The 13,728-nt window shown below is 42.3% G+C and overlaps 1 protein-coding gene across 4 annotated transcripts in view; it reads left to right on the forward strand.

The window, feature by feature from the left end:
- NRP1 (neuropilin 1) overlaps positions 1-13,728 on the forward strand; it is a 137,198-nt gene that overhangs the window by 94,213 nt on the left and 29,257 nt on the right. For all 4 annotated transcript variants that reach the window (XM_032349326.1, XM_032349328.1, XM_032349327.1 and 1 more), the window contains 3 exons: positions 1,807-1,962; positions 5,609-5,753; positions 12,726-13,057. In XM_032349326.1, coding sequence (XP_032205217.1) covers positions 1,807-1,962; positions 5,609-5,753; positions 12,726-13,057 — 633 coding nt within the window. The remainder of the gene's footprint in view (positions 1-1,806; positions 1,963-5,608; positions 5,754-12,725; positions 13,058-13,728) is intronic.

Genomic DNA, 13,728 nt, shown 5'->3' on the forward strand with positions numbered 1-13,728 from the left:
CGTATAGAAACTAGTAATGATTTTTGTTTTAAGATTATTCTTGGTTACTAATGATGGAAATAAGAAAATAATAAGAAAGAATAAAAACAAAACTATAGTTGACCCTTGAACAACCTGGGTTTGAGCTGTGAGGGTAAAAATAAGTGGATTTTTTATAGTATGATACTGTAAGTGGCTGTCCTTTTATGATTGCCTTAATTACATTTTCTCTTCTGTAGCTCACTTTATTGTAAGAATATAGAATATAATATGTATATAAAATGTGTCTTGATCCATCATTTATGTTATCTGTGAGGTTTCTGGTCAACAGTAGACTATAAGTAGTTGAGTTTTGGGGGAGTCAGAAGTTATGCGCTGAGTTTCGACTATGGGGCAGGTTGGCACTCCTAACCCCTCACATATGTTCAAGGGTCAACTGTATTTTACTTTACTGGAAACATGGAATCATTGGAAGTCAGAGATGAAAGGGGCCTTCTGGGTTATCTTGTCCAACTCCTTTATTTAGCAACTGAGGACTGGAACCCTAAAGACGAAGTGACTTTCCCAAGGCCTCACAGCTAGCCAGTGGCAGAACCAATCCAAGACTCCTGAGTGCCCGATGCTTAGATCTTTGTCCTGCCCACTCATGTCACAGGGTCACAGGAGCAACCCAAACCACTGCACACCTCTGGCAGGAAATCATGGACCTTGAGGCTTTGGTCACCCTCTGTCGTCACTGCTGCGATGCCCTCCAAGCAGCCCAACCTTCAGGGGTATGAGACAGGCTAGTGAGAGACAAAAACCAGGCTCTGGTGTTGAGGAACTTCTCCCTTGGAAACTTACAGTCCGAGCTCACAGCCCCAGACATTGTCACACGGAGGCATCAGTCCTTCCCGCATGATGCCTTGGGATCCACCAGCCTCTGGAGCTGAACTGCAAGAAAGGCCGTGGGAAGACAGGGGGAAGGAGGAGATTGAAAAATGACAAGGGGCGCCTGGGTGGCTCAGTGGGTTAAAGCCTCTGCCTTTGGCTCAGGTCATGATCCCAGGGTCCTAGGATCGAGCCCCATGTCGGGCTCTCTGCTCAGTGGGGAGCCTGCTTCCTCCTCTCTCTCTCTGCCTGCCTCTCTGCCTACTTGTAATCTCTCTCTGTCAAATAAATAAATAAAATCTTTAAAAAAAAAGATGAAACAAAAGTCCTTACTCTATCTTCCTTGTCTCCCCTCCATTCCAGATTATACATCTCTGGCCCGTTTTCCAAACCACAACACTCACAGTGGTTTCAGAGTTGCATTGTATCTGTCTGCAATTTGTTTCTAAGAGGGCAGACACTTCTGAGTGTAATGGGAGCCCATTAGACCTGAGCTCTAGTCCAAGCCTCTCCAAAGCCCAATGTGCAAATTAATCTTGTCTTGATTTTCTAATTGTAAAATGACATATATTACTGTGTTCTTTGAAAAGTGTTTTTATTTTGTAAAAGATTGTATTTATGTATTTGAGAGAGAGAGAGAGAACACAAGCAAAGGCAGAGGGAGAAGCAGGCTCCCTGCTGAGCAAAGACCCTGACATGGGGCTGGATCCCACACCCTGGGATCATGACTTGAGCCAAAGACTAATACTTAACTGAATGAGCCACCCAGGCACCCCATACCTGTGCCTTCCTTTAGAAGGAATGGAGTGGGGAAGTGAGGGGTTGTTGATGCCAGGTGGAATTCGGGCTTATTGCTCTCAGGTGGATGCAAACTACACTGTGGAACCCACAGGAAAAGACGTTTCCGGTTATGGTGGTGCAGGGTGAGGGACTGACCACGCTTGTATTGTTTTGCAGGTAGACTTGGGTCTTCTGCGCTTTGTCACAGCTGTTGGGACACAGGGAGCCATTTCAAAGGAAACCAAGAAAAAATATTACGTCAAGACTTACAGAGTAGACATTAGCTCCAACGGGGAAGACTGGATCACCATAAAAGAAGGAAGCAAGCCTGTCGTAAGTGTGACTCCCGTTCCCTTCCTGCCCCCACCACCAACCGAGTCTTTGAAATGGATGATCAATTTTTACTTGTTTGTTTGGGAGCTTTCTGTCTGGCCTGGTTTAGTTTGGGATTGATTTACAATGAAAAGTGCAATTAGAGGTTTATATCTGACCAAGGGGATCTCATGTTCCCAGATCCAGAAGCCAAGAGGAAATTATACAGATGTTTCCAAGAAAAGTCAATACCAGCCAAATTAAGTGTCAGACTCGAGAATCACTCTAAACCTCTCACGGGATATGGACTGTCCATGGGATAAGCACTGTCCTCTTACAGCCTTAGGTGCATTGTTTTGTTTGGTTTCCCAGTGGTTCTTCCTTCTCTTTCACAGACTCCTTTTTTTCTCTCAGTAATGGGCTGGTTTTAGAAAACTCCTTTTCACCTATCCTCTGTGGCTCACAAACTAATTTACAAGTGTGTTTGGCTGCTTCTGTGAGAATGAATTGAAAGAAAGGCAGTTCGCAATGTTCTCTCAGATCACTCAAACGCAAGACGCCACCTCCTCACCGCCCTTAACCAAAGAAGCCACACCAGCAGGCCTCGTCCTGGGTGCCCTGCCCTAACTCATTTGGAACTGACATATTCTTCTCAGTCTGCCTGTTTATTTGAAGTTCCGCTTGCTCTGATTGACTAATCAAAAGATTTCTGAGAACTCTTACTCACTGTCTCCCTCAAATTAAAAGCTTTCCCTGAAGCCGAGTAAAATGCATGGCATTGATAAGGATAGTAGCAAAGATCCAGGTAACTTGAAATTCTGAGTTTGGGAAGAGGCCAATTAATGTGTCTTTGTCTCTCTTTTGAGCATACGTGGCCTGGTTTTTTCCTCCTGGGTCTGGAACTAAGAAAAGCCTCCTGAGTGTGAAGATAATTCCCTTTGATTAGCTGCGAAGCCCCAACTCTTATTTTTTTTTTTTTTTTTAAGATTTTATTTATTTATCAGAGAGAGAGGTGGGGAGAGAGTAAGCACAGGCAGACAGAGTAGCAGGCAGAAGCAGAGGGAGAAGCAGGCTCCCTGCTGAGCAAGGAGCCCGACGTGGGACTCGATCCCAGGATGCTGGGATCATGACCTGAGCCGAAGGCAGCTGCTTAACCAACTGAGCCACCCAGGTGTCCCAAGCCCCAACTCTTATTGAGGACAGACAGGATGAAAGTAGATATATAGACAGCTGCCCTGTGGGAGGAAACTTCTATGGACAGCAAGTTCAAGGCCATTGTCTAGCCCTGGAGGACATGGAACCAATCCTCCGTCTGGGGATGAGAAACCCTCACAGCCAATGCTTTTGAAGCTTTAGCAAGTAAATTTTGACCCTAAGTTTCATGACTTATTCTTGAAATATTTTTTGGAAGACATGCCTAGTTTCAAACAAACAAACAAACAAAACACTGATGCCAAGGACATACCAACAAACAAAAGAATCCAGAGAGAGTGAGGAGAACTGACCTCAGGCCTCCAGGCCATTTCTTTAAAACATGAGGGCTGTTTCTCCGACATGTCCTCGTCAGCTGTTGGCCATCAGTTGTCTACATGGCCCAGACACCATGACGGGGACGTGTCAGGGAGCACACACAAGGTCTGAGGGGGTGTCTGACAATGCACAGTGTGAGGCCCACAATCCAGAGCATCCTGGGATGCAGAAGGTCTTCCAAAGTGGGAGGCAGAAGGGTTAAAGAAGGATTCAGCAAAGAAAAGGGTGTGGCGTCCTTCTGAGCACATTCATTGAAGTTAATGCAATCCGATCCTCCACCTGGAGTCTCCTTGTTGCTGCCCACTCTCCTTTCCCTGTTCTGCGGGGCCTCTCTGACGCTGGCCTCCACATCTTCCCCACCTTCTTCAGGGAGAGTTGGCCATAGCTCGTCAAGAGCAGCCTTCAACCAACGACAACTCCAGTCATCCTCTTTATGTTAAATGGAATGTCCGCACTTACATGGTTTTCAGCAAACGTTAAGTTCCCTCAGTGTGAGCCAGAGTTCACCCCCACAGCCTACGCTGGAGCAGGCAGCCCTCTTAACTGACGGCCAGTCTCTCCCTGAAGAGGACTTGTTGACCCTTCAAGCATTACGGCTGGGGACTCTACTCCCTCCGGCAACTACCCATTAGTCTTTGTCACACAAAAATGCTCCCATACAGATTGTTTCCCAGAGAGATTTGCTGAAGTAGGACAGAAATCTAAAGGCCATCACAGGCCAGGATAAATTATGATATTAAACCATCTCTGGAGAGAGATCAGGCTAACAGCCAACTTTCTAAAGCATTTGACCACCTTCCGTCATGCAGGCCACTTAAGCTAAATGAAGCAAAAACACCATCCCGACTCTTAGAAATCTTTTCTCCCAGGGTTAAGAACAAGCCCTGGGAAACTGTGGTCCTCCCCTGAGAACTTACCTGGAAAGGGGGGGAGGAGTCCCCAGGCCTCTGAAGGGACCCAGTGACATGCAAGGGACACATCCTGATAGGAATGTGGCGTGGTTGTGTGATAAGCAGAACACTAGTAGCTTTTACTTTTCTGTGGGCTATCCCCAGAGCAGAGCTGAAGTAAATGCTAGAGAAGTGGAGGTTTTCAGCTCCTCCAGAGAGAGGTCTAGTGCCAGAGTGTCCCGGCAAGACAGAGAGTCTCTGCTCCTCAGAGATCTTGCTGGAGAAAGGGGCTGTGGCACCACGCCTAGGCAGCGTGGCCCGTGGGGAACTTGTTCATGACTGGCACTTACTACTACATTTGCAGTTACGTGCTTCATCCTTTCCTAGAATAAAATGACTCATGTTTAAAACTAGAGGCAGGGTCCTGGAAAAGTTGATTTCCAGTTGTATATCATTTATAATTCAGCTTTGATTTTGACCACTAAAACGTGATTTGAATAAAGACGGAAGTTATTACTTAACATTAGGGATAAGATTTTCCATCAAGAAATGGAGTTAAAAGGGGGGAAACTACTTGCCCAAGTGCTGTAGCTGGCAACATACCCTAGAATTTTCCAAAAGCTGGACCCTATACTGAACTCCAAAAGTACTCCTTCCAGGGTTTCCTGGGAAAGTAAAGTGGTGTGAGTTCCCGTGAAATGTCTAGAGTATTCTGTAGGTCCGTATGATAGAGTTAATAATCTCCAACTTTTTGGATGATAGCACGTAGCCTTTAACAAATGTTACCTTTGAGGGGTGCCTGGGTTGTTCAGTCGTTAAGTGTCTGCCTTCCTGAAGCTCAGGACCCTGAGATCAAGCCCCACATCAGGATCCCTGCTCGGTGGGAAACCTGCTTCTCCCTCTCCCACTCCCCCAGCTTGTGTTCCCTGTCTCACTGTCTCTTTGTATGTCAAATAAATTTAAAAAATGTTTTTTAAAGTGTTACCTTTGAATAGTGCTTTTGGAGGTTCTAGGCTCTCAGAAAATTGAATAGATGATTAGGGCAACATTCTGTATTACACGTGATTTTTTTTCTGGTGGCTATCATTTGAAAAAATAACAGGACAAGTTTTTAATGCTGCCTCAACCTTGATAGCCAGTGCTGAAGTTGTAAATAATTTTATAGGCATCTGCGAAAACATATTTTTGTATTTGTCTTACATCTAAAGAGTCTGTTGTTAAAGGGGCTTTTTTCTTTTTCTGTCTAGATCTTTCAGGGAAACACCAACCCCACAGACGTTGTGTTTGGAGTTTTCCCTAAACCACTAATAACTCGATTTGTCCGAATCAGACCTGCGACTTGGGAAACTGGCATATCAATGAGGTTTGAAGTTTATGGCTGTAAGATCACAGGTAAGGTCCAGCTGGAAGGCTGCCTCATTTTGACTTATGGGAACTTTTAAATATAGGCAAAGTTATCTCACACAAGTGGGGTCATGTCTATTTGGTGGTTAAGAGTATGTCCTCCAGATTTAGACAGATCTGACTTTACCCCTGACAGATGTGTTTGTGCCCCTCGCTGGCTTTTTTGGGGAGGGAACCGACTGTCTTTCAAAGCCTTTGTTATCTCAACTAGGAAACAGTCACGACAGCAGACCCGTGCAGGGTTGTTGGGATAATAGATTAGCACGTGGGTCTAAAGTACTCAGCACAGCCTGGTGTGTCGCAGGTGTTTGCCACTGGTCGGCAAGCTCCATGAAGACAAGCACTGAGCTTCTGTCCCGGACAGGTGCTTGGTAGATCTACAATTAAAAATTATTACATGGCATGCTGCTCTCTGTCACTTTATCTTTCTATTTTTGAAGGCTCCTGGAGGCTGTGTCAGCCAAGATCAAGGAGGGGTTTACCTCCTTTTCCTACTAACTCCTCTGACAACTCTGGGTCTCGGTATTTAGCCATCGTTTGTGGAACGCATATACTAATGTTAGAAATCGATCTGTCAAGGTCTCTAGTTTTTTTGTTTTTTCTGACATGAATAGGACTTTAAAAGTTTCTGTTAAACTGATGTAAGTAGAGGGATTCTACCCACTGGAGAGATGAAGAAGACTCAGTCTGGAGGCATTAAGTGACTGAAAAGGTAGGCCAAGCAGGGCAGAGCTGAGAATAAAAGAACCGTCAGGACTATTACTCTCCTTGTATTCCTGTGGCAATCACTGCACTTATGACTTGTCCACTGACCTTCCTGTGCGACCCTGCTGTATTCTGGAGTGAATAGCGGTCACACCAGAATTCCTTTCCATTGAAGTAAATACATTGCAAAGTGTCATTAAAAAAAAAAAAAAAGGCAATACAATGTAACCTTCAAAATAAGATTAAAAGTTAAACAGAATCAGTAACTGATTCATCAAAAAGTCATTAAAGGTGAATAACTTTTAAAAATCTCTGAACTATCTTTTAATATTGCGTTAGGGTATTTACTTTCTTCTTCCATGAATACCAACACTGTTGCTTCTATTTTTATCCTCTTTGCCATAGTTATGTCTAGAGAAGGAAAACAAATTTTTGAAGCTGGGGGGAATATCCACCTGGGAAGTTTTCAATGAAATTACAAGCCATTTGGAGAAAAGCACCAGGAGAAAAAACTAAGGAGAAAAAAACTATACTAGTTTATAGGAGAGTCCATTTTGGAAAGGAAAAACTAACATCTGATTTCTTATTTATTTCGTATTTATTTCCATCCCAGAGACAGACTTATTTAAGATCGCAGACTTAGAAAGTTCAAAGCCTTGGAGGCAGGAATTAGTCAGAGAGGTCTGGAGAAAGAAGGAACATTGAAAAGTTAGATTTAATCTTGGCTTTATTTTTGATCAGCGGTTACGTGAGGAAAAGTTCTAGGTAACTTTCAGATCATTACAAATTTGAGAAACTACCCATAAATTCATAGGAACAAGGTCATTTGAGGTCAGGGTGGAAATTTCTATCTCATTTCTAATCTTATCTCACTATACAAAAAAAAAAAAAAGGAAGAAGAAGTAACTTGACGACTCCAAACGTATTGGTCCGAACTAAGACTCCCAAGGTTCTCCATTTCGTTAAATAAAACATTCACTTAAACTTGAACTGCTCTTTTCCATTTTCACAAGCATATCTATGAGAGTTCATTCTAGGCATGTAAGTCTTCACATGTGAAGAAGGTGAATAACTTATTGGATTTTTGAAATAAAAATATCACATGACTTAATGTTACATGTTAAAGGACTAGTTAAATGACCTATTTATTTAAACATTGGTATCTGCAACAGCGTATTCTTATTTTCACACATATTTTATTTTGCAATTATTTAAGGAGCTCTTTGTTTCCCCCAAAAGATACTGTTTTAGGCTCAGAGTGCTAATCTCTTTATCATGACCCCTGACATATTTTAGATACTCCTGGCTAGTACAGTAGCTACGGTCTCTAAATAATGGATGGGTTTTGGAGAAGGCAGCTTGTTATAATGACAGTCACGTGGACAGAAAGTGTGCAGACATCTCCCCAGGCCTCACTCTGGACTGTCCACTTGAATGTGTGACCATGAGAGAGGACCATTTCCTCTCTCTGACCTCCATTTCCTGGTCAGTAAGACGGACTTTAATTCAGCTGTAAAGAAGATTAAACTGAAAGAATATAACACACTTGGCTTAGAGTAAGTGCTCACTAAATGGTACCCTGTAAATGAGAGAGGGCGTGGTGTTCCATGAACAGGGCCTAGAACAGGTCTCAGCAAGCAGAGTCTCTGAGGAGACTATCCGTGTTTTCTTCTCAGTTGCCAGAAACAGATAGTTTCCATCTCTTAGAGGCCACTGTCCCCTCAGAGTGGAGACTGATGCGAGAGAAACAAGGCTTCAGCACCCTTGCTGGACCAGAAGACCCATAAAGCAGGGGCCACGCTTCCCTTATTTTCTATTGTGTCATGTATGCCTGGACCATAACAAGTGCTCAATGCATTTATTTTTTTTATTAATTAATTAGCAATTAATTAATTAACTAATTAATTCCTGGATGACTTGCAGTTCTATCTACAAACAAATTACTGAATTTCAAAATATCACCCTCTCCTCTTGGCTTGTCAAATCCTAACCCAAACTGGACTAAAACAAACAAAAACTATTGAATTAAAAGTTACCTCATGAATACATCACTTGACTTCCAACGTTTCTGGAGCCCTCAAGTTTTCACCTAACTTTTATATTCAGAAATTCTTTTTTTTTTTTTTTAAGATTTTATTTATTTATTTGACAGGCAGAGATCACAGGCAGGCGGAGAGGCAGGCAGAGAGAGAGGAAGAAGCAGGCTCCCCGCGAAAGCAGAGAGCCCGACACGGGGCTCGATGCGGGGCTCGATCCCAGGACCCTGGGATCATGACCAGAGCTGAAGGCAAAGGCCCTAACCCACTGAGCCACCCAGGTGCTGCCAGAAATTCTTTTTTAAAAATATAATAATCAAAAAATATTTTCAGAGGATATAGTAGGTGTCACTCCAGAAAGATATAAAGAAAAGAATATTGGGGCAAACCATTCTGCTTTATAGGTGATTGACAAAGGAGCATTTTCATTATTTTGACAAAGAAACTTCATCGTTTGGGCATATATGGATATTGAGAAAAATAACCTTGGAGAGTTATGACTTGAAGTATCAGAACATACTGCAATTCTGTTAACTTGTGTTTATTAACCGGAAGTCTCTTAACTGGCATTTCTGCACATATCGGTGTGTTCCTCTGTTAGCCAAAGTTTGCAAGGATGACCTCAGGCATCACAATACCCTGAGTCATCATGGGAAGATTAAAGTATGTTCATTCAGTTTCACCCATCAAATGCACCAATCTCCTCCTCCTTGGAAACTGAGTATTGATTTACCAGTATATCCCACTGTTCCTGTTAAAACTGAGTACAGAGATTTTACTATAAAATAATATCAATAAAAAGAACTACCTTAATTCCCCACCACAGAACTCACCTCTCCCTTCCATCTGGAATTGCTTGTAATCCCACACAACCCCCCACAGGGTTGCCAAGTAAAGTACAGAATGTCCAGTTAAATTTGATGTAGATAAGTGACGAGTCATTTTCTTAGTACAAGCATATCCCATGCAGTATTTGGGACATACTTGCGCTAAAAATCACTCATTATTTTAAATTCTAATTTTGTTTGCCATCCTGCTTCTTCTTTTGTTATTTTTGATTGTTTGTTTGCTAAATGTGGCAACGCAACTTCCAAAGGATTTGACATGTAGCCAGGCACATCTGAGCCAGCCAACTATGGAAGAATAGAAGTAGATGTTAGCATCTCATTCAGACTTTGAATGGTTAATATAATTTTTCTCCTAATCATTGCTAAAAGTGAGTCAAATAATTTTTAGTCAAGGGCAAATCAAGGCGTTTCTTCATTGTTCTTTTTGGGTAAGGCAGACTTACAGAAGGGATGTAACTTAACTGTAACTAACTGTACTGTGGATATGTTGGCTAAAGGAGGCTGGGCATCACATGGTTTGTGGGTGTGTAAAAAACACCCTAGCCAAGTCTGCATTAGAGAAAGCACGTTAATCTGGTAAAGGTTGTGCTCTCCTTACAATATTCAGGTTAATTGTGTTTTTCTCCAGATGGTCACATCTGGTACTTATTACAAGCTAAACATTTTCTTTATAAAGGCTGATTTTGAATCAGTCAGGTGTGACCACAGCGCCCAAAAATGTGACTTCTATTTTTAGCACTATAGTTTTATAGACCCTCAGTAAAATACTTCTTATAATTTTTTTTTCATCCCCATTGAATTTGTTCTGGGTTTCCAGATCCCAGCTTGGAGCAAATACTGTGACTGAATTATAGGAAGGAGTGCTTAACAAAAACTGACAGCTGCCTTTATTGTGCTCATAAGTTGATTCATTCAACAAATATTTATTAAGTAAATACCATAGAGAAACCAGGCTTGAGGAGTCATAGAAAATTTTTAGATATGGTGTGATTCGTGTCTCCAAAGAACTTAAAATCTGGTGAGGCAAATAGCGGCACTCCAAGAGCAGAATATGGTCATCTGTATAGTAGAGATGCAGATCAAGGGCTAATAAGAAGTCTCAGAAAAGGAGAACCACACCTTGTTGGAAAGACGAGGAAAATTGTAGCACTTGAAAACGGTTCAAGATTTTTAGTGGTTTACATAGTGGGAAGGGCAAGATTATGGGGACTTTCAAGTGGAGGGAAAGGAACAGAATGAGAGAAAGCTTCCCTCCTTCTCACCACGATAAGGAAGTGATTTATTTCACTTGCCTCTAGAAAAATGGGGTAAATGAGGAGGGGCTTTGCAAAACCAGGATCTGGAAAGCCTGGCCAGCTTGGTTGATAGTACATGCATAATTCTTGGTTGAGCCGGGACTGAATGCTTGGATAAAGAAATGACATGACCTGAAATGTACAATTCATGTGGAAAGTATCTGAGTAATTCATTCTTAAGGGCAGCTAACATGGACACAGTTTAATTGCATTAAATATATGCCTCTCAGTTAAGATGGTTATATTTTTAAGCTGAATTTTAATTATATTATGCAAAATTGAGTATTTCAAAGAAAAATAGGTTATCGTTCTTATGGATGTCCTTGAAAGGAGAATGATTGATCAGTTTGTTATTAAGTCACCAATCAATTAATCAATGACTGATACTCTCCTTATGCTCAGAAGCTATTTGGGCTGCTGTAGAAGATACAGAAAGTTCTGATGCTGTTCCTTGCCTTTGAGGATTTTCTAATCTAGCTGTGGAGACAAGATAACCAGTCTTAAAAACAAGGAAAGAACAATTCAATGCAAAACCCTGTGCTACTTCTCGCACGGACCATCATATTTCTGAGGAGGGAGACTTCAGAACAAAGGCTAGAGTAGTTGGGGAAGTTTTCATGAAGAGTCTGAGGCTGGCTTCTAAGGTTTTAGTGGACCTTACTTCTGTCTGTAGGAGGACAAGGAGCAGCAGGAACATTTTGATCAAAGGCAATGATGATGATTAGAGAAAAAAATGGATTAGCTGGAATATACTGTCAGTAAGAGGAAATAAAATTAGAAAAACAGTGTGAAACCAAAATAAAGGTGTCAAAAGCTGGATAGAGACCTTTTATATGGTCCTGTAAATAGTAGAAAGCCATAGAAATTTTCTAAAGCTCTTTTATTATTGTGGTAAATATGCATTACATAAAATTTACCATTTTAACCATTGTAAGTGTACAATTGAGGTGTGTTATGTACAATCACAGTCCTGTGCAGCCATCACCACCATCCAACTCCAGAGCTTTTTCATTATCCCAAACTAAAACCCTGTACCCGTTAAATTCTACCTCCCTATTCTCGCCTCCTACCAGCCCCTGGCAAACACCACTCTACTTCCTCTCTTTATGTGTTTGGCTATTCTAGGTACCTCATATTTGTCCTTTTGTGTCTGACTTATTTTACTTAGTGATGGAAGATTTTTGAGCCTAAGGATGATATTGCAGAAAAATGTTTAGGATAAATGAATCAGCAGTTATGGGTAGTATAAATTCACAGCTGGGGTCTGACAAGACAGCCAGACCATTTAGCACCTTGGCCTAGGGGGCACAGACCAGGATGATGCCGAAGGAAACAGGGACCACAAGCCTGGGTCAACGGACTTCTTTTTCTTTTTCTTTTTTTCTTTTCTTTCTTTCTTTCTTCTTCTTCTTTTTTTTTTTTTTTAAAAACAAAACCATGACAGGTTTACATAGCAGAACAGGAATGCTGAAGTGTAAGATAGGGGTAGACAAGATGACTAAGCAGGAACTAGCTGGTTGGCAATTCCACTGGTCAAAACACAGAGTTTGGTAAAGGGATTCAGCGTCAAGGGAAAAGGACCGTTTGGATTTGGACACGGTACATTTGAGATAACAATGGATATTTGTGTGGAAAGCTCCTAATGCAGTTAGAACAAGTGGTGGTCAGGACAGTTTCCTGCTGTTGAAATTACTGATTTCACATCTTCCACCTGTCATAAACTGAACCTCTGTTGGGCAGCGCCTGTACTAGATCTGGGAATAAGTTCCGGGTACCAAAGAGACTGGAACATCAATACTTCGACATTAAACTTGGAAGAACTCAGAAAGAGGGACGTGTATGTCCTTATGGATGATTTTCTTAATTGGAACGTGTGTCTGGGAGGGGAGTTCTGCAAGTGTAGGAGAAAAGTTTGAGGGAGGGAAAGCTCTGGTTAAATATCAAATGATGCAGAGACTTACACATGTGTATGAATGGATACAGACAATGGGCCGATTCAATCTGTGGTATTCTCTTTCTAAGCACGGAGGCTTGTAGAAAACCATCTCATGTCATCTATTTCATTCCACCCTCTAGATTACCCTTGCTCCGGCATGTTGGGTATGGTGTCTGGACTTATCTCGGACTCCCAGATAACAGCATCAAACCAAGGGGAGAGAAACTGGATGCCTGAAAATATTCGTCTGGTAACCAGTCGCTCAGGCTGGGCGCTGCCACCCGCACCCCACCCATACATAAATGAGTGGCTCCAGGTGGATCTGGGGGAAGAGAAGATTGTGAGGGGCATCATCATTCAGGGGGGGAAGCACCGGGAGAACAAAGTGTTCATGAGGAAATTCAAGATCGGATACAGCAACAATGGCTCAGACTGGAAAATGATCATGGATGACAGCAAGCGCAAGGCTAAGGTGAGGTCCAGGGACTGGGGATGAAGTCCTTTCTCGAGTCATTGACCTAGGTCAAGGACCTCCTGCATTTTCCTGAAGAAGTACGACTTCGTATTTCTTTTAAGCCGTGACATCAGTGGAGGTGTTTGATGGTGTCCATAAGACCCCCATTCTAGGGAACCCGGAAATGAGATACTGAACATGGTTTCTGAGAGCAGCACAGGATAGCATTGCTGATCACCGTTCCTCCCTTAGGGAACAGCAGAAAGCTCAACACTGAGGAGACATGGTGGCCCAGAGGTTGAGGGTCTGGGGGTTGACAGGGCAACCCAGTAGAAACTCAGAATCTCTCTGCAGATCCTAATCTGTTAGCACCCCCTCCCATTCCTTTCCCCTTCTCTCACGCTTCCCTTATTTAAATGTTTTTGAGGGTTTTTTTTGTTGTTGTTGTTGTTTACTTTCTACTTGTGGTGAAAGACACATAACATAAAACTTCCCATGTTAACCTTTTCAGCTGTACAAGTCAGTGGTTTTAAGTACATTCATATTGTTTTGCAAACCATCTCCAGAATTTCGTCATCTTGCAAAACTGAAACTCTAGACCCACCGAGCAATAGCTCCCATTCCCTGATCCCCCATCTCCTGGAAACCACCATTCCATTTTCTATCTCTATGAATTTGACTTCTCTAGG

This window comes from Mustela erminea, chromosome 6 (assembly GCF_009829155.1).
Source record: "Mustela erminea isolate mMusErm1 chromosome 6, mMusErm1.Pri, whole genome shotgun sequence".
Taxonomy (NCBI): Eukaryota; Metazoa; Chordata; class Mammalia; order Carnivora; family Mustelidae; genus Mustela; species Mustela erminea.